Source organism: Phyllobates terribilis, unplaced genomic scaffold (assembly GCF_046119375.1).
Source record: "Phyllobates terribilis strain yellow unplaced genomic scaffold, ASM4611937v1 Scaffold_7__3_contigs__length_470593459, whole genome shotgun sequence".
Lineage (NCBI taxonomy): Eukaryota > Metazoa > Chordata > Amphibia > Anura > Dendrobatidae > Phyllobates > Phyllobates terribilis.
This window is the reverse complement of record NW_027362767.1, coordinates 349,171,118-349,196,537: the sequence shown is the minus strand read 5'-3', so window position 1 is coordinate 349,196,537 and position 25,420 is coordinate 349,171,118. Positions and strand designations below refer to the sequence as shown.

At 45.3% G+C, this 25,420-nt stretch overlaps 2 protein-coding genes across 2 annotated transcripts in view; one reads left to right on the top strand and one right to left on the bottom strand.

Moving 5' to 3' along the window:
- Positions 1–25,420, bottom strand: part of MCF2 (MCF.2 cell line derived transforming sequence) — a 487,909-nt gene that overhangs the window by 195,164 nt on the left and 267,325 nt on the right. The window lies entirely within an intron of this gene.
- The window catches only part of F9 (coagulation factor IX), a 150,199-nt gene that overhangs the window by 89,153 nt on the left and 35,626 nt on the right, over positions 1–25,420 (top strand). The window contains exon 6 of the mRNA XM_073641246.1: positions 14,513–14,739. Within this exon, the coding sequence (XP_073497347.1) occupies positions 14,513–14,739 (227 nt within the window). The remainder of the gene's footprint in view (positions 1–14,512; positions 14,740–25,420) is intronic.

Below are 25,420 nucleotides of genomic sequence, written 5' to 3'. Positions count from 1 at the left end.
CGGACATTTAAACATCAAAACCACATAAATAGTTCCGCCACTGGTTTGACCACCCTGAGCCACGGAACAGGGTCGCCACCACGAAGACTACAACCACCAGCATCCACCAAAAAGGGTCCGGCTCCGGGTGTCCCAAGGCCCAGGGGGTGCATCAGAACATTTTCATCACCTTTCACAATCACCAATGGGACAAGGCAGGGATGTCCTCTGTCCCCTCTCTTATACATCCTAGTGACGGAGCACCTGCTCTCATCAATTCGCCATAACCCCAATATTAGGTGGATTGAGGTGGGAGGCACCGAGTACAAGTGCTCTCTATTTGCTGATGATGTCCTAGTATATATCACTCAATCACATATATCCATCCATGCTGTTATGGCTGAAATAGATCACTTTGTTACATGGTCAAAATTTTAAAATCAATGCAGCGAAGTCTGAGGCCCTCGATGTCTCCCTCCCCAAATCCATATAGGATTCCATCCAGTCCAACTTTCCCTTTGCCTGGCCCTCACAGGGTATCAAATACTTAGGAATTCCTATTCATAGAGACCTCTCCCATCTATGTTATCTTAATTTTGGGCCCTTTATTGAACAACTCCATACAGACCACAGTTGGCAAGTTAGAACTGTAAGATTCACTACGTGAACCACTGGTGTTTTGTGGAAAAGCACATGTACACTGTGTTCCAAATTATTATGCAAAAAGTGTTTAGGAGTGATAAGGGAAGAATTTGTTTGTTTGTCAGTTAAACTCATTGATGGTGATGTGTGTCAGAGCTCTTTATATCACTGTAAGCAATTGCAGACACCTGTGCTAATTAGTTTGGCAGGTGTGTCCAATGAAAGGCAAGACTGCTTAAGAAGGCTGTCTCACATTATTAAGCAGCCTACATTTTCTGCCAAAATGGGAAAGAAAAAGGATGTGTCGGCTGCTGAGAAGTAGAGATGAGCGGTGTTCGACTAGAACTGTTCGCCAATCTCAAATTCGAGCTGTTTTGGGTGGTGTTCGAGTTGTTCGACGAACCCGAACGATTTGCAAAAAATTCGGCTGTTCGAGGTTATGTTCGATAACTGTTCGTGCACCAAAAGCGTGTCCTGCATGTCTGGCGCTATTTAGAGCACCAATCATGCAGGGATTGTCTGCCACTCACTGTAATGCCACAGCCATGGTGGTTGTGGCATTACAGTGATTGCCCAAATCGATGGGAACAGTGCTCACAGTGAAACATGAAAAGCCGGCAATTCAGCAGCGGCGTACACCGGTAACCGACAATTTAGAACCGAAAGAATAGAGCTTCACACATAGATTAGATAGATATAAACATGTCAGCCACATATATACGAAGTACAGTGAAAGTGCTGCTTACTGTACTTGTCATTTAGCGTAAAGGATTTATCAAAAAAAATAATAGTGTTTTCATGCACCGTCTCTTTAAAAAAGCCGGCCGGCAATTCAGCAGCGGTACCCGACAATTTAGAATAGAAGGAATAGAGAATCACACATAGATTAGATAGATAGAAACATGTCAGTCACATATATATGAAGTACAGTGACAGTGTTGATTACTGTACTTGTCATTTAGTGTAAAGGATTTATTAAAAAAAATAATAGTGTTTTCATGCACCGTCTCTTTAAGAAAGCCGGCCGGCAATTCAGCATCTGTACCCGACAATTTATAACAGACAGAATAGAGCTTCACACATAGATTAGATAGATAGAAACATGTCAGTCACATATATATGAAGTACAGTGATAGTGTTGGTTACTGTACTTGTCATTTAGTATTAAAATAAAGGATTTATTATTAAAAAAAATTGGCGTGGGGTTCCCCTTAATTTTAGGCTCTAGCGGAGGTTAAGCAGACGGCTGGGGCAGATGTTTGAAGCCTGGGAAGGGGGTAATACCCACGGAGCTTCCCAGGCTACTAATATCAGCCCCCAGCGGAATACATAGCCTTTACTAGCTATTAAAATGGGGGACCCCCCCCAAAAAATGACGTGGGGTCCCCCCTAATTTAATAGCTAGCAAAGGCTAGGCAGACAGCTGGGGGCTGATATTAATAGCCCAGGAAGGGAGCCATGAATATTGGCCCCCTCCCAGGCTAGAAACACCAGCCGTCAGCCGCCCCAGAAATGGCGCATCCATAGGATGCGCCAATTCTGGCACTTAGCCTCGCTCTTCCACGCTGCCCTGTAGCGGTGGCAGGGGGTAATAGGGCTGGGGTTGATGTCAGCTTATAATGCCAGCTGACATCAAGCCTAGGTTAGTAATGGAGAGGCATCTATAAGACACCCCCATTACTAACCCCATAGTCAAAGTTAAAAAAAACACAAACACCCAGAATAAAGTCCTTTAATTGAAATAAAGACACAATTCTTTATTGTTCTAAATTAAACCATACTTACCGTCACGCCCATTCCAGCTGAAGCCAACGATCTCCTGTAATAAAAATAAATTAATAAAGCAACCTCATCCTTACCTTTCCATGGTTCCCAGGATGGCTCCAGCTCTGCTACATCGAGATGACAGGCTGGACCGCAGCAGAACGCCGCCATCCAGCCTGTCATCCCGCAGACACTGAGAAGCGCAGGCTTGCTTGCGCTCCACATTGTCTCTCTGTGACGGCATAAAGATGAGCCGAGGTCATGTCCAATGAACTCGGCTCACCTCATGCACGTCACTTACAGCGTGGGAGAATTCTCCTGCACTCAGCACTTCAGCGTGAGAATTTTCCCACGCTGTCAGTGACGTGCATGAGGTGAGCCGAGTTCATTGGACATGACCTCGGCTCATCTGGATGCCGTCACAGCGAGACACTGAGGAGCGCAAGCATGCCTGCGCTTCTCAGTGTCTGCAGGATGACAGGCTGGATGGCAGCGTTCTGCTGCGGTCCAGCCTGTCATCTCGATGTAGCAGAGCTGAAGCTGTCGTGGGAACCATGGAAAGGTAAGGATGAGGTTGGTTTATTATTTTTCTTTTATTGCAGGAGATCGTTGGCTTCAGCTGGAATGGGCGTGATGGTAAGTATAGTTTAATTTAGAACAATAAAGAATTGTGTGTTTATTTCAATTAAAGGACTTTATTCTGGGTGTTGTGATTTTTTTAAATACTTTACTAGAAATTCATGGCGGTCATGTCTAATACTGGCGTGACCCCATGAATTTTGGGCTTGGGGCCAGCTGATAATACCAAGCTGGCCCTAACCCCTTTATTACCCAGTGAGCCACCGCACCAGGGCCCTGGATGAGTTGGGTACAGCGCCAGAAGATGGCGCTTCTATGAACGCGCCATTTTCCGGGGTGGCTGCGGACTGCAATTTGCAGCGGGGGGGGGCCCAGAAAGCTTGGGCCTCCCTGCGCTGCAGATTCCAGCCCCCAGCTGCCTAGTTGTACCTGGCTGGACACAAAAATAGGGCGAAGCCCCACGTATTTTTTTTTTAATTATTTCATGAAATTCATGAAATAATTAAGAAAAAAAGGCCTTCCCTATATTGTTGTGTCCGGCCAGGTACAAATAGTCAGCTGGTGGTTGGGGGCAGCCCGTTCCTGCCTGCTGTACCTGGCTGGACACAAATATAGTGCGAAGCCCCACTTCAATTTTTTTTAATTATTTCATGAAATTCATGAAATAATTAAGAAAAAAAGGCCTTCCCTATATTGTTGTGTCCAGCCAGGTACAAATAGGCAGCTGGTGGTTGGGGGCAGCCCATTCCTGCCTGTTGTACCTGGCTGGACACAAATATAGTGCGAAGCCCCACTTCAATTTTTTTAAATTATTTCAGGAAATTCATGAAATAATTAAAAAAAAATTGACGTGGGGCTTCGCACTATATTTGTGTCCAGTCAGGTGCAGCAGGCAGGAACGGGCTGCCCCCAACCACCAGCTGCCTATTTGTACCTGGCCGGACACAACAATATAGTGAAGCCCTTTTTTTCTTAATTATTTCATGAAATAATTTAAAGAAAATTGACGTGGGGCTTCGCCCTGTTTTTGTGTCCAGCCAGGTACAACTAGGCAGCTGGGGGCTGGAATCCGCAGCGCAGGGAGGCCCAAGCTTTCTGGGCCACCCCCGCTGCAAATTGCAGTCCGCAGCCACCCCGGAAAATGGCGCGTTCATAGAAGCGCCATCTTCTGGCGCTGTACCCAACTCATCCAGGGCCCTGATGCGGTGGCTCACTGGGTAATAAAGGGGTTAGGGCCAGCTTGGCATTATCAGCTGGCCCTAAGCCCAAAATTCATGGGGTCACGCCAATATTAGACATGACCACCATGAATTTCTAGTAAAGTATTTAAAAAAAACACAACACCCAGAAAAAAGTCCTTTAATTGAAATAAACACACAATTCTTTATTGTTCTAAATTAAACCATACTTACCGTCACGCCCATTCCAGCTGAAGCCAACGATCTCCTGAAATAAAAGAAAAATAATAAAGCAACATCATCCTTACCTTTCCATGGTTCCCATGACAGCTTCAGCTCTGCTACATCGAGATGACAGGCTGGACCGCAGCAGAACGCTGCCATCCAGCCTGTCATCCCGCAGACACTGAGAAGCGCAGGCTTGCTTGCGCTCCACAGTGTCTCTCTGTGAGGGCATCCAGATGAGCCGAGTTAATGTCCAATGAACTCGGCTCACCTCATGCACGTCACTGACAGCGTGGGAAAATTCTCCTGCACTCAGCGCTTCAGCGTGGGAGAATTCTCACACTGAAGCGTTGAGTGCAGGAGAATTCTCCCACGCTGTCAGTGACGTGCAGGAGGTGAGCTGAGTTCATTGGACATGAGCTCACCTTATGCACGTCACTGACAGCGTGGGAAAATTCTCCTGCACTCAGCGCTTCAGCGTGGGAGAATTCTCACGCTGAAGCGCTGAGTGCAGGAGAATTCTCCCACGCTGTCAGTGACGTGCAGGAGGTGAGCTGAGTTCATTGGACATGAGCTCACCTTATGCACGTCACTGACAGCGTGGGAGAATTCTCCTGCACTCAGCGCTTCAGCGTGAGAATTTTCCCACGCTGTCAGTGACGTGCATGAGGTGCGCCGAGTTCATTGGACATGAACTCGTCTCATCTTTATGCCGTCACAGCCAGACACTGCAGAGCGCAAGCATGCCTGCGCTTCTCAGTGTCTGCGGGATGACAGGCTGGATGGCAGCGTTCTGCTGCGGTCCAGCCTGTCATCTCGATGTAGCAGAGCTGAAGCTGTCGTGGGAACCATGGAAAGGTAAGGATGATGTTGCTTTATTATTTTTCTTTTATTGCAGGAGATCGTTGGCTTCAGCTGGAATGGGCGTGATGGTAAGTATGGTTTAATTTAGAACAATAAAGGATTGTGTCTTTATTTCAATTAAAGGACTTTATTCTGGGTGTTTGTGTTTTCTTTTAACTTTGACTATGGGGTTAGTAATGGGGGTGTCTTATAGACGCCTCTCCATTACTAACCTGGGCTTGATGTCAGCTGGCATTATAAGCTGACATCAACCCCAGCCCTATTACCCCCTGCCACCGCTACAGGGCAGCGTGGAAGAGCGAGGCTAAGTGCCAGAATTGGCGCATCCTATGAATGCGCCATTTCTGGGGCGGCTGACGGCTGGTGTTTCTAGCCTGGGAGGGGGCCAATATTCATGGCTCCCTTCCTGGGCTATTAATATCAGCCCCCAGCTGTCTGCCTAGCCTTTGCTAGCTATTAAATTAGGGGGGACCCCACGCCATTTTTTTGGGGGGGTCCCCCATTTTAATAGCTAGTAAAGGCTATGTATTCAGCTGGGGGCTCATATTAGTAGCCTGGGAAGCTCCGTGGGTATTACCCCCTTCCCAGGCTTCAAACATCTGCCCCAGCTGTCTGCTTAACCTCCGCTAGAGACTAAAATTAAGGGGAACCCCACGCCAATTTTTTTTAATAATAAATCCTTTATTTTAATACTAAATGACAAGTACAGTAACCAACACTATCACTGTACTTCATATATATGTGACTGACATGTTTCTATCTATCTAATCTATGTGTGAAGCTCTATTCTGTCTGTTATAAAATGTCGGGTACAGATGCTGAATTGCCGGCCGGCTTTTTTAAAGAGACGGTGCATGAAAACACTATTATTTTTTTTAATAAATCCTTTACACTAAATGACAAGTACAGTAAGCAACATTGTCACTGTACTTCATATATATGTGACTAACATGTTTCTATCTATCTAATCTATGTGTGAAGCTCTATTCTGTCTGTTATAAATTGTCGGGTACAGATGCTGAATTGCCGGCCGGCTTTTTTAAAGAGACAGTGCATGAAAACACTATTATATTTTTTAATAAATCCTTTACACTAAATGACAAGTACAGTAAGCAACACTGTCACTGTACTTCATATATATGTGACTGACATGTTTCTATCTATCTAATCTATGTGTGAGGCTCTATTCCTTCTTGTCTAAATTGTCGGGTACCGGTGTATGCCGCTGCTGAATTGCCGGCCGGCTTTTTTAAAGAAAGCGTCTTCTGAGCAGTTTGTCAGCTTTTGGACACCTTTGAAGGTGTTTTCTATGTGTTTCTATGTGTTTTTGTTTGCCTGCCATTGGTTTTAACGGTGTTCGACGGTGTTCTAAGGTGTTCGACGAACAGTTCGACGAACAGTTCCTCGAACATCCCGGTGTTCGACGAACCGAACCGAACCCGAACACTACGGGGGTGGCTCAACACTACTGAGAAGCAACAAATTGTGGAGTGTTTAGGTCAAGGCATGACTACAATCAACATTGTGCGATGATCAGGATGAAGTGTCTTGGCAATCAAGAAGTATGTAGCTGATTCACAGTACACACGTGTGCGTGCTGATAAGGGCAAATTGAGGACTCTTTCCTACAGGCAATTACGTCAGGTTAAAAGAGCAGCGGCAAAAAAGCCTTGTCATAGCAGCAGACAAGTTTTTGAAGCTGCTGGTGCCTCCAACGTCCCCCGAACAACAAGATGCAGGATCCTTCAGAGGTTTGCAGCTGTGCATACGCCATCCTGTCGACCTCCTCTATCCACTTCATACAAGCAGAAACGGCTCCAGTGGGCTAAACATTACATGAAGACTGATTTCAAAACTGTTTTGTTCACGGATGAGTGCCGTGCAGCGCTCGATGGTCCAGATGGATGGAGTGGAGGATGGCTGGTTGATGGACACCCCACGCAAACACGGCTACAGCGCCAACAAGGAGGAGGTGGAGTAATGTTTTGGGCTGGAATCATGGGGAGAGAGATTGTCGGCCCCTTTAGGATCCCTGAAGGCGCTAAAGATGAACTCCATAATGTATGTGGATTTTCTCAAACAGCACTTCCTGCCATGGTTCAAGAAGAAGAACCGTGTATTTCACAGCAAGATCATTTTTTTGCATGATAATGCACCATCTCATGCTGCACATAAAACATCTGCATCTCTGGCTGATATGGGCATAAAAGGGGACAAACTTATGGTGTGACCCCCATGCTCCCCTGACCTCTACCCCATTCAGAACCTCTGGAGCATCATCAAAAGGAGTGTCTATGATGGCGGGAAGCAGTTCACATCTAAGCAACACCTCTGGGAGGGTATTCTGTCCTCATGCAAAACAATTGAAGCAGAAACTATCCAAAACCTGACAAATTCAATGGACGAGAGAGTTCAGAAGCTCCTTTCGAACAAGGGGTCCTATGTGAAAATGTAACATCACCTAGAATAAAGTTTTGAGTTGAAAACTGTTTGATTTCAGTTTCTAATAACCTGCTAATGCTTATAATTTCAAAAATGACCATTTTTTTGGTCTTTATTAAAATGAAAAGGTTGATCGAAAAGTTTGGGGGATGTAAGAGTGTGGCAACCCAGTAGTCATGATTACTTCGAATTCTGACAATATGAGGGTCATGTTGCAGGTAGTGCAGCAAGAAGGCACTTATGTGTCTTGCGCATCTCGGAGCCCCAAAATTATTTTCCGGGCTAGATGCAGCTAAAAATTATTATTAATTTTAAATCTGGTGGAGCTTAGTATAGATGGCCTAATAGGATCAGTGCTGCACACTGCTACAAAGCCCAAATTATTTTCCAGCCAAGATACAGATAAACATGATTAGTAATTTTAAATCTGGTGGAGCTTATTATAGATGGCCTAATAGAATCAGTGCTGCACACTGCTACAAAGCCCAAATTATTTTCCAGCCAAGATACAGATAAACATGATTAGTAATTTGAAAGCTTAAAACGGTTGGTAGGGTGATTTTAACCAATCATCAAGCTTTTACTCTCCCCAGGATGACACAGGGGTAGAAAAGTAGTTTCGGATCCATGATTTGTTCAGCTTTATGAACGTGAGTCTGTCTACATTATCAGTGGAGAGCCGCGTGCACTTATCTGTCAGCACACCACCAGCAGCGCTGAACACACGTTCAGACAGAACGCTGGCTGCGGGGCATGACAAGATCTCCAAGGCGTAAGTGGCTAGCTCCAGCCATTTATCCAGATTGGAAGCCCAAAAAGAACAAGGGTCCAGTGACACAGTCATGGCTTCAATGTTTACTTGGAGATACTCCTGTACCATCGTCTCTAGGCGTTGACTATGTGTCAGACTTCTTGTCTCCTGTGGCCTTGCAAAGGATGGGCTAAAAAAGTGGTGAAATGATTCCGCAAAATTGATGTTACCAGCAGATACTGTGGTTCTGTTACGGTTTGAGTGCTGAACACTTGACGGTCCCACGGTTGGCAAGTTGGAACTGTGAGATTCACTACGTGCACCACTGGTGTTTTGTGGAAAAGCACATGTAAGATTCTGCAACAGTCTCTGCTGATACTCCTGCATGCGTGCATCCCTTTCTATGGCAGGAATAATTTCGGCAAATTTACTTTTGTACCGGGGATCTAACAGTGTGGCAACCCAGTAGTCAGGATTATTTCTAATTCTCACAATTCGAGGGTCATGTTGCAGGTAGTGCAGCAAGAAGGCACTCATGTGTGTTGCGCATCCAGGAGCACCAAGTCCCTGTTGTGTTGGTGGCGAGGTAACAATCATGCTTCCTTCCTCTGTCCTCTCCCCCCAACCTCGCACAACAGAAATGTGATCAAGGTCTCCCTCATCTGATGAGTCTTCCATCAGTTCGTCCTCCACTTCTTCCTGGGCTCCTGCACCTTCCTCACTAGTTTGGCTGCTACCATGCGCCCTGGTAAAACCATCTCCCCCACCCTCACATGCCTGCCGCCTTGGTGCTGCCGACCGTCTGGACCTTGCAGATGTTAGCCCTTCCGCATACAACTCCTCCTCCTCTACTTCCTCCACCTCCTCTTGTGCCACCACCTGACTCCGAATTCTGTTTAACATGTGCTCCAGCATGTAAATCACCGGAATAGTCATGCTGATAATGGCATCGTCAGCACTAAACATCTTCGTCGCCATTTCAAAACTGTGCAGAAGGGTGCATAGGTCCCTGATCTGAGACCACTCCTCCAGCGTGATTTGCCCCACCTCTGGATCTCGTTGGCCCAGGCTATACGTCAGAACGTATTGCACCAGGGCTTGTCGGTGCTGCCACAGTCGCTGCAACATGTGCAGAGTTGAATTCCACCGGGTAGGCACATCGCATTTTAGCCGGTGAAGTGGCAGGCCCAACGACTTCTGTAGAGATGTAAGTCGCTGAGCTGCGGGATGCGAACGGCGGAAGTGAGCACACAGCGACCGTGCCCTCTGCAGAAGGCCATCTAGTCTGGGATAGTGGGCTAAAAATTGCTGGACAACCAGGTTCAACACGTGAGCCATACAAGGCACGTGTGTGACATTGCCCCGGCGAAGGGCCCCACCCAGGTTTGCAGCATTGTCGCACACGGCCTTCCCTGGTTTCAGGTCCAGTGGAGACAACCATTCATGAAATTGGTTCTCCAGAGCTGACCACAACTCCTCAGCTGTGTGACTCACATTTCCCAGACATTTCAAAGTAAAAACCGCCTGATGACGTTGAGCCCTACTGCCAGCATAGTAAGGAGGTGTGCAGGATCCCTTCTGCGCAGTTAGAAAGCTTGTGGCATGACCAGACAGGCTTTGGGTGCAGATGGAAGACCGAGAGGAGGTTGAGGAGGCAGAAGCAGTGGAGGAACTTTGACATAAAGAGGATTGACGCACAACTCGTGGGGACGGAAAGACTTGGACAGCAGCCCCTTGTCCTGCTGTCACCATAGTTACCCAGTGCCCAGTCAGCGACATGTAAAGCCCCTGTCCATGCCTACTCGTCCAAGTGTCTGTGGTGAAATGCACCCTGTCACACACAGAGTTTCTCAAAGAAGCGGTGATGTTGTGTGCGACATGCTGGCGGAGCGCAGGCACACCTTTCTTTGAGAAGTAGTGCCGACTGGGCATCTGGTACTGGGGCACTGCGACGGACATAAGGTCTCGAAAATCCTCTGTGTCCACCAGGCGGAAAGGCAGCATTTCTGTAGCCAAGAGCTTGCAGATGGTGAAATTCAACCTCTTAGCTTTCTCATGGCTAGGAGGAAATGGTCTTTTACTTGTCCACATCTGAGGGACCGAGGGCTGGCTATTGTGCTTAGACGGGGTTGATAAGGGTGTCCCCGGCAAACTGCCGGTCTGTGAGGAAGATGCAGGCGGACATGTTAGGTTGCCTTGATCCAAAGGTGGTGCTATCGATGTCGGACAGCGCTCAACACCAGCTGGTGTTACCACCTCCAAAGAAAATGATGACCTGCCAATCACGCTGGCTGTTGCGGGTAAAGAGGTGGCAGGTCTGCGCCCCAAAACAGGTGTGACTGCTGTCCCCCCAGTCACAGAGGATGAAGAGGCCGCGGATGCACAAGATATGGCAGACGGTGGTTGGCCCGGCCGGCTAGGCCGCATTGTAGCACACTGAGCTTCCCACTGCAACTTATGCTTCATGTCCATGTGCCGGTTCATGCATGAAGTACTCAAACTATGTATTTTTTGGCCTCTACTTAGCTTTTGCTGACAAATGTTACAGATAACACGAGTTGGGTCATCTTTATCGATCTGAAAAAATGCCCAGGCTATGCAAGGCTTAGCACCCATGCGACCTGAAGAGCCACCACGACTTGTGGTGAGAGGCAGAGTTGTGTTTGAGGATGCAGTTGTTGACGTGCTTCCAGTACTACGTCTCTGTCCAGGAAGGCGCAACCTGACCTCGTCGTCACTAGCATCTTCCTCCACCTCCTCTGCTGACCTCATCTCTTGGCTGACTGTGGGTTGACAGTAAGTGGGATCTCCAACCTCATCATCATCACCCTGTGCATTATCACACCCGTCGTCCTCAGAGCCAACCAGTTCCTGCCCTGACAAAAAACTAAAGTTGTCGCTCCAATCAGGTATTTGAGTCTAATCATCGTCTTCCTCATTGTCTCCACCAACAGGAGTTACAGTTTGGGAATGAGGGTCTACATTATGGTCAGAACCTTCTGCGTCTGGTCCTGGATCCGACTCATAAAGATTCTGGGCATCAGTGCAGATCATTTCCTCGTCTGGATTCACAGAAGCGCTGGAGTCGACCTCTGATTCCCAGGCTATAGTATGAGTAAACAGCTCTGCAGACTCAACCATCTGTTCTACCTCATACTCAGACGGGCAGCTGGAGATTTGGGAGCTGTGAGGAAGCAAGTGCGATTGGGGTGACACCTTTGAGGACTCGAGTATTTGCGATGTTGAAGTTGATGTGGAGGAGAGCCCACTTAAAGGAGCACTTGATATCCGTTGAAGCACCTGCTGTTTTTGTGCCTCATCTGGAATTTGTAGCGATTGGCGTGGCCGTAAGAAAGGGATCTTATCACATTGTCCGCTAAAAGAAGTAGACATTTTAGTTTGGCTGGAAGATGGTCTTTCTTCTGCAGATGTTACTGTTGCTTTAACACCTACCCCACGGACACAACCTTTTTTCCCCTTCCCAACACGCCTATTCCCCTTTCCACCAGCAGCAGGCCTTTTTCCACTCATTTTGGTGGTTAACTAATTCACAACTCTGGAGTTGTTTGCACAAAAAAACAATGGATGGGAACCGAGCAGAGCTGAGTGGCCAAACTGTGGTATTAGGCCAAAACTATTGGCTGGGTTAGATGGAGAAAAAAATTATATTCGATTTGCAACCTGATGGAGGTCAGTATAGATGGACTAATAGAAGAAGTCCCACACACAGCTAGAAGCCCAAATATTTTTTCAGAGGTAGATGCAGAAAAAAAATATATTCAGTTTGCAACCTGATGGAGGTCAGTATAGATGGACTAATAGAGAAAGTCCCACACACTGCTAGAAGGCCAAATATTTTTTCAGAGCTAGATGCAGACAAAAAATTATTTTGAATTTGCAACCTGATGGAGGTCAGTATAGGTGGACTAATAGAACAAGTCCCACACACTGCTAGAAGGCCAAATATTTTTTCAGAGCTAGATGCAGAAAAAAATTATATTCAGTTTGCAACCTGATGGAGGTCAGTATAGATGGACTAATAGAAGAAGTCCCACACACAGCTAGAAGCCCAAATATTTTTTCAGAGGTAGATGCAGAAAAAAAATATATTCAGTTTGCAACCTGATGGAGGTCAGTATAGATGGACTAATAGAGAAAGTCCCACACACTGCTAGAAGGCCAAATATTTTTTCAGAGATAGACGCAGAAAAAAATTATATTCAGTTTGCAACCTGATGGAGGTCAGTATAGATGGACTAATAGAAAAAGTCCCACACACAGCTAGAAGCCCAAATATTTTTTCAGAGGTAGATGCAGATAAAAATTATTTTTAATTTGCAACCTGATGGAGGTCAGTATAGATGGACTAATAGAGAAAGTCCCACACACTACTAGAAGGCCAAATATTTTTTCGGAGCTAGATGCAGAAAAAAATTATATTCAGTTTGCCACCTGATGGAGGTCAGTATAGATGGATTAATAGAACAAGTCCCACACACAGCTAGAAGCCCAAATATTTTTTCAGAGGTAGATGCAGATAAAAATTATTTTCAATTTGCAACCTGATGGAGGTCAGTATAGATGGACTAATAGAGAAAGTCCCACACACTGCTAGAAGGCCAAATATTTTTTCAGAGCTAGATGCAGATAAAAAATATTTTTAATTTGCAACCTGATGGAGGTCAGTATAGATGGACTAATAGAGAAAGTCCCACACACTGCTAGAAGGCCAAATATTTTTTCAGAGCTAGATGCAGAAAAAAATTATATTCAGTTTGCAACCTGATGGAGGTCAGTATAGATGGACTAATAGAACAAGTCACACACACTGCTAGAAGCCCAAATATTTTTTCAGAGCTAGATGCAGAAAAAAATTATATTCAATTTGCAACCTGATGGAGGTCAGTATAGATGGACTAATAGAATGATGCTATGCCCAAAAGATTTTACTTCACTATGTGCAGTAAAAAAATTGGTATTCTATACACAGGTGGTATATCTTGCAACACAGATAGGCTACTCCACTGACTAACACACTCTGCAATAGGCCAAAAAGGATTAGCTTTGCTAGGTTCAGCCAAATGCTGTGAAAAAAACTTGCACAGCACTGGCACAGACCTGCCTGGCAAAAACTGATAGGAACTGATGTAACCTAGTCCTGAAAAGGACTGCAATTACAATTAGTCTTTACTCCCACAATCTATCTATTTAAGAGCACAGACCTGCCTGATAAAAGTCGTAGGAAATGCTGTAACCTAGTCCTTAAAAGGACTGCAATCACAACTATTCCCTACTCCCAAGCTATCTGTAGATTTGTGCGAAAATTGGCTTGAAATTAACAAGGTATAGTGCACACAGCAACAGCGGTGCCATCTAACACGCAGCTGCAGCAGTGAGAAAATGGTGGCGACGGGGAAAATGGCTTGGTCTTATAGGGCAAGGACATGTGACATACACTGCCAATGACACATGCCCTTGCTTGTGTGAAAAACAGCAGTTCGCTCCGTGTGTGCGCTGCTGATAGGCTGACAGACTGCACCTCCCCACTGCAAATGCGGGAAAGAGAAAAAAAAATGGAGATCTTCATTATTCCTGCAGAGATCCATCCCCTGCCTCTCCCCCCACCCCGCTGTACACTCAAACTGCGTATTAACATTAATTTTCATCATTACTGAGAAAAAATCCAGTTATGATTTTGGTGCACGAACAGTTATCGAACATAACCTCGAACAGCCGAATTTTTCTCAAATCGTTCGTGTTCGCCGAACGGCTCGAACACCGCCCAAAACAGCTCGAATTTGAGATTGGCGAACAGTTTGAGTAGAACAACGCTCATCTCTAGTAAAAATGGACCCCCTTACATCTTAGACCCCTGTGCGGGCACACAGGTTGCACCAATGATATGTCCACCCCTGCAGGTATTGTAAGTGCATCCACCATATGCAGAAAATAATATTATTTGGATAAAAATTCAAGAACAAGTTTTAGAGATATATTATCCAAGACATAAAAAAACAGAAGGTGCGCTGTGAGGAAGAAATAAGCCTTTACTTTATTCACTTAGAATTGTCTTGGTTTTTTTGTACAGTACAATATCCATGTGGAAAGGTTACTGCAACTGAAGCTTTACCAAAAGACATTACCCGTTCAATCCTCGAATTCGATGACTATAATTTCACCTCTGTCATTAACATCAACTCGACTGAAAATTCCCGACCAGATGAAGGTTCAGATAACATTGTGCCAGTAACAGTCAATTCAAACGTGAGAATTGTTGGTGGGACAGACAGTTTGATGGGAGAATTTCCATGGCAGGTACAGTAATATATCATTAAAATGTGATTTTCTCTATTTCCTTCAATAAGGTGTGACAGGGGAGACGTATAGACTTACATGTATGTATAGTATATAGTATAGTGTATGGTGTTACCATCCTGTCTTATGTATGTCCATTATGTACATTCAATACTGGCAAAAGATACCCGGAGGCAGATGTTTTCTGATGCACTGGACAAAGTGAAACAGAGCCTAGCGAGTCAAATGCATGTTGATGGACGGTGCCTAATTAAGGAAATACTCCTGTTGGATTGATGTTGGCTGACGTAAAGCTCCTGCCCCCTCACTGAAACGAAGCATCATCAGTGGCGCTCTCTTCAGGGGCTGGGCTTGTCACTATGCGATGTGCACTGTGCCATGTACACAATGACAGCGCACTCTTTGTTGCCGGCTCAGATGAGCAGTAACGAGCAGGCACCAGAGCGCACTGTTAGTATGTGTTCCAAGATGACCAAGCCTGTAGAGACCAGTGCTGCCCCTGCAAGTGGAATGACATGGTCTCTGCACGCTGGGTATTCTGACAACACGCACTAACAGTGCACTCTCTCGCTGGCTCATAACTGCTGATCTGAACCAGCAACTTGAAATACTATTTAAATCCTATTTGTAGCTATCACTTAGTTTAAAGGCTATGTACACCTTTCCACAAAGCAATTTGTATTGTTTAATTGCTTCCAAAATGAAAAGTGAAGCATTTTATAAATAGTTTCAATTAACTTTTTTCTACCATTTGTTGCTGTAAAGTTTATGCAACTCCTCCACATAGCGGGCAGTTCTGCTCTTCTTTATAGGTATAGTTTTAAGTCCATCAAGTTCAACTAATAACCTAACATGTTGATTCTGAAGAAGTCAAAAACTCCATGAGGCAGATGCTAATTGCCCGATATTTGGGAAGAATTCCTAACAGCTCCACATACGGCAATCAGACTAGCTCCCTCGATCAACGTTTCATCACAGAACCTATTGACCATAACCTGTGATATTATACTTATCAAGAAAGGCATCCAGGGCCTCCTTGGACTTTTTAGTGAATCAGCTATTACCTGCAGAGTGTTCCATAGTCTCAGTGCTCTCACTGTAAAGCATCTGCATCTTTGATTATGATTAAACCTTCTTTTATCCAGACATAGAGGATGCCTCTTTGTCCCTGTTGCAGGCCTAGGCGTAAAAGATCATGAGAAAGATCTCCGTACTGTCCCCTCATATATTTATACATTGTAATAAGATCGCCGCTAAGCCTTTATTTTTCCAAGCTGAATAACCTAGGGTTTGATAACCTAATTTGGTATTGCAGTCCACCCATTCTCTTAATAACCTTGGTTTCTCTTTCCTGCACCCGCTCTAGTTCACCTATGTCCTTCTTATACACTGGAGACCAAAAACTGTACCCAGTATTATAAGTGTGGCTGCAATAGTGACTTGTATAGAGGTAAAACTATGTTCTCTTCATGAGCTTCTATGCTTCTTTTATTGCATCCCATGATTTTATTTGCCTTTGCAGCAGCTGCCTGACACTGGGCACTAAAGTGGAGTTTGCTGTCCACCCATACACCCAAGTCTTTTTCAGTGACAGTTTTACCCAGTGTTTTACCATTTAGTACATAATTGTACATATTATTTCCTAGGCCTTACATTTATCTAGATTAAACTTCAATCTCTATTTCTCGGCCCAACCCTCGAGCCTCCCATTCCTTCTCTAATATTAAATTATCCTTGTCTGTGTTGATTACTTTGCAGTTTAGTATCATATGACATAGATCCAATAGCACACTGCTCCTGGCTGTGCCAGCTCTCTGTACTGTCCTCTTGCCTTCTCTCAGAGCTCGTTCAGACAATCGTATTAGCAATACATATGCTCTATGTGTTCCAAATGGATGGCAGACAGCAAATAGGCCAAAGTAAATGAATGGACTAGCTCACAATGACATTTGTACATATAGACCGATAGTCTGCAAGTAAAGAAAAGACAGGATAAGCTACTCTGATCCTTTTTTTCAGATCAAATTCACGTGGGCGAATAGAAAAATGGATGCTATACAAACATTATCCAGATAGCATGAAGCTTTAACTGATCCATTGCAATGATTATGATGCGCCCCTAGGGCCGTGGGGTACCCGGCAGCCGGGCCTCTGGTTGCCGGGGAGTATCACGGTGGCTGGCCTGGTCCGTGACCCAGGGCGGTCAGTGAAATGGGGAAACTTCTATTATTTGGGGTTTTTGGAATTATTTGTGACGCCACCTGTGGTACCTGATGATGGTCACCAGCGCTGCTACAGTCCTCTGAGGCAGATGTTAGGGCAGGTTGTGATGGGACGGCTCTCCACAGGTGGAGCGGGCCTCAGGGCAGCGTGGGGATGTACTGGATGGTGATGCAGGGGAGAAACGGCAGGACGGTCCCGGGGGAAGGATGGACACTCACACAGGGGTAAGCTTCAGTACCTTTACTGATGATGCTGCAGGCACAGTCCAGAGTACTTCAGGTGAAGGGCGCACTTCTGGACTCTCCCCAGTGAGCGGGTATAGGGCCTCCTGATCTGTTGCTTTATTCTCTAAGCTTCTTGCCTGCCTGGAGCTGGGCCTAGCTTGGTTACTGTCTCTCTCTGCACCTGCTGACCTGGTGGTAGGGCCTTCTCTTTGGAGATCACTCTCCCTGGACGCTGGGACCTCCGTGACTCCTAGCCCTGGTACTTTAGTCAGTCTTTGGTGATCCTGGGACCTGTAGTCCTCCAGGGGTTCCGGTGGTTCCTACTGGGTGTAAAGAGTCCCTGTAGGAGCGGACCCGGTGTCCGGTATATATATTGGGGTGAGCCTGGTATGCTCCTCTGCCCCCTCGCTACTTCTTCCTTTTTCCTCTCGCCTTCGGCCCACTCAAGGCCCTCACTAGGCTTCCACACGTGCTGTAGGCCTTGGCTCGCCTAAGCACAGCAGCCAGCTTGCTGCTTTCTTCACTGATCTCTGAGCGTCAGCACACTCTCTGCTCACTTCTGAGCTGTGTTCCTCTCTCTCTGAACACTAAACTGAAACTAGACACTCAACTGCCTTGCTCCACCCTCTTTTTATATATCCCTAACGGGCTCCCACTGCTGGTCTGAGGTGGTAGGGTGGAGGTGTGTGAATGTGTGAGGGCCTCTTGTGGAGAAGTCCATCCATGCACCCTTCTGGGTTCTGTGGCACCACTGTGTAGCAGGGCGCAACAATTACATAGGAAACTGTATTTGTTCTTTTATTATTTTTAAATTATGGATAAGATGTCAAAAAGAGATATATATGAAGGAAAAACAGACATGGAAAATGACTCAGGACATATGGATGGAAAAAAATTTTCAGGATGAAAAATGGACAATTTTTTATTCAACTGTCTGAACTCAGTCTTAGGCCAAATTCAATCGTTGAGGGTTTTTTTTAACACAAAATCTGTCAGATTTTCATCAGTGTGGTGGAACCTATTTTCATCTGTTTTTTTGTGTTGTGTGTCCATTAATTATATCCATGTATCATCTGTTTTTTTTCTATATGAAAGAACTGATGGATATTTCCAAAACTTCACCTTGCAGTCATCCAGTGAAAAAATGGACAACTCACGGATGCAAATATGATGGTTCGGACATGTCTCCATTGTTGTTTTTTTCGCAGATAATTTATTCCCCCCACCTAAAAAAAATGACCATGTGAAAGGAGCCTTAGACCATGTGCTTATGTGCTATTGTTTAAGAAATGTACAGTGCACATATGTGAAGATCTGAATTGTTAATGGAGCAGCAGAGGGGGAGAAGTAAGGAAGTGTCCACAGAAGTTCATTGTATCGATATGGCAGGTTCTCCTCCTGCTGTGGTTAGTGCAGCTTTCCCCATAGACTGCACAGCTCTCCGGTCCATACAGTGGCTGCTGGTGGAGGAGCATGTGACCAGACCTGTCAATCAATCTTGTCCAATTAAAAACCTCACATGAGAAAACTGCTTTTCTTTTGGAGGAGACTAATGGACAGGTCTGGTCACATGCTCCTCCACCAGCAGCCATTGTGTGGACCGGAGAGCGGTACAGTCTATGGGGAAAGCAGCAATAACAAGAGCAGGAGGAGAACCTGTCATATCAATATAATAGTAAGTGACCTAAAATCATGTGCCTAACTCATCTGGGGAATCTACTTTTGCAGCGAGCAACAGACAGTGTAATACAGCAGCTATAATAGGCAAACGGTACAAAATTTTTAATGAAACACAATTGCAACAATTATTTTTAGCCTTAATTTCATGCACTTAAGCAAGAAAAAAAATTGCCCCCAAAGTTGAACAACCCTAGAGTCACACATCTGTGTGAGTGTTACCATCCAAAAGAAACAGAGTAAGCTTTTTCTTAGGTGTCACTCTAGTTGCTTTCATTTTTTTTTTTTTCACTGAGATGTGTGCTCGCTTCCACGCCAATAAGAAAACCCTTGAAAGGTCATATGGTTTTATTCAAGTTTATCAATAAGCATCAGATCTATGAGACACGAATGCAAAATAGTGATGAGCGAGCATGCTCGGATATCGTGTTATCCGAGCATGCTCGGGTTCGGATACAGAAGCTGGCGTGCTCGAGTCAAATGCTCTTGGACCCGTGGACGCATGATTAGTGGCGATGTGTCAACTCGTCCCTAATGCAAAATATAAGCAAATCAGAAGCCTTCCGATTTGCACCCATGTCTCCTGGATCCCCTTAGACTTGAATGACCGAGCCTGATCAGAATACTACGAGCTCTGAGTCTCACGGATCTGACTTTCGGATACAGGATTCTAACAGAAGTGTGAATACATCCATTCTACTCTATGAGTCTGAGTGCTGTCTGAGAAACAAATCGGATGGCACTCGCACATGTCACACAAATGTGTGAATGCAGCCAAAAACACATTGGTGATATTATTTTTCTGTGAAGCTGTGATTTTGTGAAGTTGTCACATTAAAGCTTTAGTAATGGGAAACAAAATGCACAAAGATGGAAGAAAGGTCAGTCCGTCCTGGAAAAAAACATCATGATCCATCTTGCTCAGGATGTTGAAAAAGAAGAACAAGTTCTGCCTTTTGTTGACACATTAAAGTATACAAAGGATCTTGTTTGCGACTGTGTTTAAATAGGAAACTTGTACTGCCCTCTTCTGGGTGAATGTCTGCACTACACAAACAAGCAGCATTTTTACAATTGTCCCCTAGACTTTATATGACTTTTAAATAAATATTGGTTCCTGTCTTTATCCATCTGTTACTCATTCTTCCTATTATAGATCTAACAACCAATGATTATAAATATATGAATAATGTAACAATGATCTTTAAGTATATCCTAAACTATCATCTAATAACTGTCATACGGATGCAAAAATGATGTTGTCTTATGGTCGTGTGCCTTGTCCTCTTTAGAGAGACTTCCTGAGGGGTTTACTGCATTGTGCCCCAAGATAAACTGCTATCAATAGGGGATCTATAGCCCCCGTCTCACATAGCGAGATCGCTAGCGAGATCGCTGCTGTGTCACGGTTTTGGTGACGCAACAGCGACCTCACCAGCGATGTCACTATGTGTGACACTTTGCAACGATCAGGCCCCTGCTGTGAGATCGCTGATCGCTGAAAAGTGTCCTGGACCATTTTTTGGTCGTTGCTCTCCCGCTGGTCAGCACACATTGCTGTGTGTGACCAGCGGGAGCAGCGATCAGGCTGGTAACCATGATAAACATCGGGTTACTAGAGGGACACGCACACCTAGTAACCCGTTGTTTATCATGGTTACGAGCCTGCTAAAGTGAGCGGTAACCTCCCGCTCACCGTAGCAGAGTGGTAACCATGATAAACAACGGGTTACTAGGTGCGCGTGTGTCCATTGTAACCCGATGTTTACCATAGTTACCAGCATACTCCTGCTTCAGCAGGCTGGTAACCAGGAGCAGGACATCATGGAAAGATTCTTTCCATGATGTCGCTGCTCCCCTGATCGTTGGTGAGCCTGCCTGTTTGACAGCTCACCAGCGACCACATAGCGACGCAGCAACGATCCCTGACAGGTCGTATCGTTGTCGGGATCGTTGCAGCGTCGCTAAGTGTGACGGGGCCTTATGTGTAGTCATAATCTCATGTAAATATATGTGGGTGCCCATTGTTTGCTAATAGCCCTCTGTGAATGGCACAAAGCACAAACCATAGCTTTAGCTAAAAGGTGGATTCAAACTGAACCATATTGACACCAAGTGTTAGGTAAAGTTTAAGCCATGCGGTCCAATAGAAATAATTTCACCAAATGTTTCATGTTGAACTGGACAAAGGTTGTAATAGCGGCTGCAGAGCAGAAACTTTTTTTTGCTCTTTTTATTTCGCCTGTTGTGTAGATATTAGCAATCAAAGAATTTAACATGTAATGAGTTAACTTTAAGTAATAGTGAAATCAGACAGATTTCACTAAGGGTGAATACTTTTTCTCCCTGTATGCTACTTACCAATCATAAGCAGGCAACATCGCTAAAAAAAACATGCCCCCGCCATAGCAGGTTTCTCAGTGTATGAGATGTAAAGATACAGCCCTGATTTCCAGATCTAAATTCCTTCATGAGTCAGTGTGGGTGAGGGGAAGTGCAGCTGAGTTTCACTGTGTCACATTACAAACTCTTCTATCAGCTTTCTTACCCTCCTAGCACTGTCAGCTCTGCAGTGAGATCAGAGCAGGGTCATTATATCTCATACAGGAGTAATCCATAGCAGACATGATACTACTGTGTGAGATGTAATGACAGCCCTGATCTCACTGCAGAGTGTTTACAAGTTGTTTGAGCACAGCAGACATAAGTGTGATTACTGACACACTCAGTAATCAGGAGAGATGATAGAAGGGTATGTAATAGGGCACAACCAAACTCAGCTGCACTGCCCCTCCCTCGCACTGATTCATGGAAGAAGTTAGACCAGGAGATCAGGGCTGTATCATTACATCTCACACACTGAGAAATCTGCTCTAAGCTATGGTGGGGACATGTTCTTCTTACTTTTTGAGTGTTGCGTCCTACTTATGATTGGTTAGCATGGTACAAGGAGAAGTACACGCCCACAGTGAAAACTGTCTGATAACACTCAATTGTACAATAAAAAGTTAACTCATTAGGTGCCAAATACTTTGCTAATATGTCCACAAAGAAGAGGCAAAATGAAAAAAAATATTGTTTTATTCTGCTCTGCAGCCAGTTGTACCTTAAAAATTTGGGCAAAATCCCTCTTTAATGCTCCCTGTGCAAGGGTTGCTGGCACCTCAGGATGGCTGTCTGTACTTCACTTGCTCACCCCTTAACATTAATATACATTATGTATCATGGAATTAGGCAAGGACAAGTCATTATCCTCTTTCAAATTCTTTTTTTTTTAATTAATCAAAAATCTCATGCAAATGTGATTACTCATTCACAAAAAATTATAAGTCTTCTTCCTAGGATCCTATATGTATATACAGCACCGCAGTCTACAATTGGGAATAAAGAAATTTTTAGCTTATTCCATTTGCTGATTTGACTTGACAGCATAGCCCTTATTCAACAAGACCGGCGATCTTCATGCCAGTCTTAATGACGGGTTGGGTTGGAGTGCGTGCGAGGCTCCTGATTCATTAAACAAGCACTCCATCCATCAAAGTTTTTATCCTCTTAATATATTGCAGTCATCATATTATTTAGCACTGCGTATTTACAATTGCTCATTTTGCCTTTCTATCTGGTAAATTCTTCTTTTCTCTGCTTTATGTAGAAACAAGAAGTCTCCTTTCCCTGCATAAATCATTCCCCTCTTCAACTCAAGACCCAGCTGCTCTGCTCCTCCTCCTACCTGGGACTTTTGCAGTGACTTATGACTCATGCAGGGAAAATTGACCTCCTGTTTCTACATAGAGCTTAGAAGGATTCAGCTAGTCTAAACTTAGTCATGTGATCATGTGTGTAGAAGGACAAAATGAGCAATTGTAAGTACACAGTGCAATATAATATGATGACTGCAATATATTAAGAGGATATCTCACGGTTCCACCCATCAATGTGTCTGGGATGCAGTTTAGGTCTGATATATGATGAACCTAACAGGATCCAGGTCGCTGAGGCTAAGATCATAAACCTGGGTCAGGGGGGTTGCACAGCTAAGGACTACTGTACTGAATTCCGGCAATGGTCCACTGATGTTCTGTGGAAAGATGCATCTCTCAGGTGCCAGTTCCACAAAGGCCTTTCTGAAACCCTTAAAGATGCTCTGGTCCTTCATGACTCCCTTTGTCCTCTGGCGGAGGCCATGACCCAGGCCAGATGAATGGACAGCAGAATTCGTGAGAGACATAGTGAACAGCAGGCTGCCCATTATACTTCCCCAGAACAGGTCCATTTACCGGAGGAGGAGCTATTGGAGGTTAAAGTTGCCAGTCTTCGGGTTGTGGAGAAAAGACGTTCAGCGGGTCCTGTTTTTAAGATTGGGGATAAGGTTTGGTTGTCATCTAGGAACATTAAACTTAAAATTGCCATCGGCGAAGCTGGGTCCAAAGTTTATTGGTCCATATGAGATCCTAGAGGTGGTCAAACTGGTGGCATTCAGATTAAAGCTTCCTCCATCTCTTTGCATCCCTCACGTGTTCTATAAATCCTTATTAAAGGAGTTTGTCCCATTGGCATTGCCTCCCTTATCTCTGCCTCCTTTGGTTTCGGTCGATAGTGGCTTCGAGTATGAGGTTCAGAGGTTTGTGGATTCTCATAGGGTTCAAAATTCCCTCCAATATCTCATCCACTGGAGGGGATATGGACCAAAGGAGAGATCCTGGGTACAGCTCGATATGTGAAGGCCCATCGTTAAACAGGACCTTCCATCTAAAATTTCCTGGGAAGCCTCGGGGTCAGATTCCCCCCTAGAAGAAGAGGTATTGTCACGGTTCCACCCCTCAGTGTTTCTGGGATGTAGTTACTGACAGCTCAGCCATCCATTCTGGTACAAGGGCATGCTGAAGCTGTCAGTACTTTGATTGACAGCTCGGTCGTCCAGTCTGGTGCAGGGCAGTGCTGAGCTATCAGTGTGTTGGAGACTGGGAGGTGCTGGCTGTCTCTACATGATCAATGTCCCAAGTGATTGCCAGGCTGCTTAACTGGGCTGTTACTCCCAGACCTCTGCCAGACGTACATTCAGCTTGTGTGAGGTGTGTCTCTCTGTGCCTTGTGTTCTGTGAATTGATCTTTCGTTGCCTGACCTTGGACCTCATTCTGACCATCCGTCTGTTTAACCCCTTCTGCTCTGATCTGCTATCCTCTTGGTATCCTGACCTCCGAATGTTACCTGACTAAGCCAATGTCTCTTCCATCTATTTATGACGTACCCTACTGACTTTTGACCTCAGACTCCTTGACTATCTCATCTCACAGCTTAGCCATGAGAAGTGACTCAGTGTCACAGGATGAAACCTTTTATGGGAGTGCTTATTTAAGAGGCACTTGCATTTTAATGAATCGGGAGTAGTATTGAGCGAGCACTAAAATGCTCGGGTGCTCGAAGCTCGGGCCGAGTTCACCGTGATACTCGGGTGCTCGACCCGAGCAACAAGCCCAATGTTACTCTATGGGAGACCCGAGCATTTTTGCGGCGGCACCCCCGGCAGTCTGTAGAAAGCCTAAAAAGTGCCCAAAACGATAGTGACAGTGCTCAAATGACATGGGGACAGCACGGGGATCGCCCCAGGAAGCATTTCTGACCCCCAAGTCACTGCTGTCAACAACGTGGTCAGAGGTATTAAGCCACTTTTACGGGCTCACAATAAAACGTTCAAAAACGAAACTGAAACGGTTTTCCTGTGAAATATGTTAAGGAACTTCCTTTCCAGGGTAAAGACTTGTGTATAAGGTAAAATAAATAACCCAAAAAAAACTACTCGTCTACATGTCTTGGGCTATGTTCACAAGTAGCATTTGTTATGCGTTTTTGCACTTTTGCATTGCTTTCAACCGTGACAAATGCATTCACCGGGAAATGTCATTTTAACATTTTACAACCTTATCTGGCCATGTGCTGTGTGACACATGCATACAATGCTGAAAAGACATGGGAACAGCATGGGGAAGACCCCTGGAAGCATCTCTGACACCCAGGTCACTGCCTAAAAGTGTGACCATCAGAAGTGATCCTTGCCGCATCAGAAGATGCAGACTTGCAACTATCCCCGTGCAAGTCCTTCTCCCAGGGCAGTGTTCACTTGTACCTCCCCCATTCCTTGCAATGCAAATGCAAGTATGCAGCCTGCCACCCACCCACTCCCAGGCTGCAATACCATACTGCTTGCTTGCTTGCACTTGAAATTGGGCCGTTTAGGCATGTGAAGGCGGAATCTGGCCACCACGTCATGGCTGCGTCAGCGGCGTGGTATCCATACTCAGTCCCCAGCTGCCCGGTGGCCGGGTGTCCATACTCTGTCCCCAGCCGCCCCGCGGCCGGGTGCCCACACACGGTCCCCAGCCGCCTGGGGGCGGCCTGGTGTCCATAAACGGTTCCCAGCCGCCCCTATTTGAAGGACAGCCTAACCACAAACATGTGGACAAGTGAATGTGGCCAGGGATGGTCCATCTGACTGACACCTTCACACTGGGTTAATATTGTGGAAGCTGGGACACAGTTGTACACTGGGATGCAACAC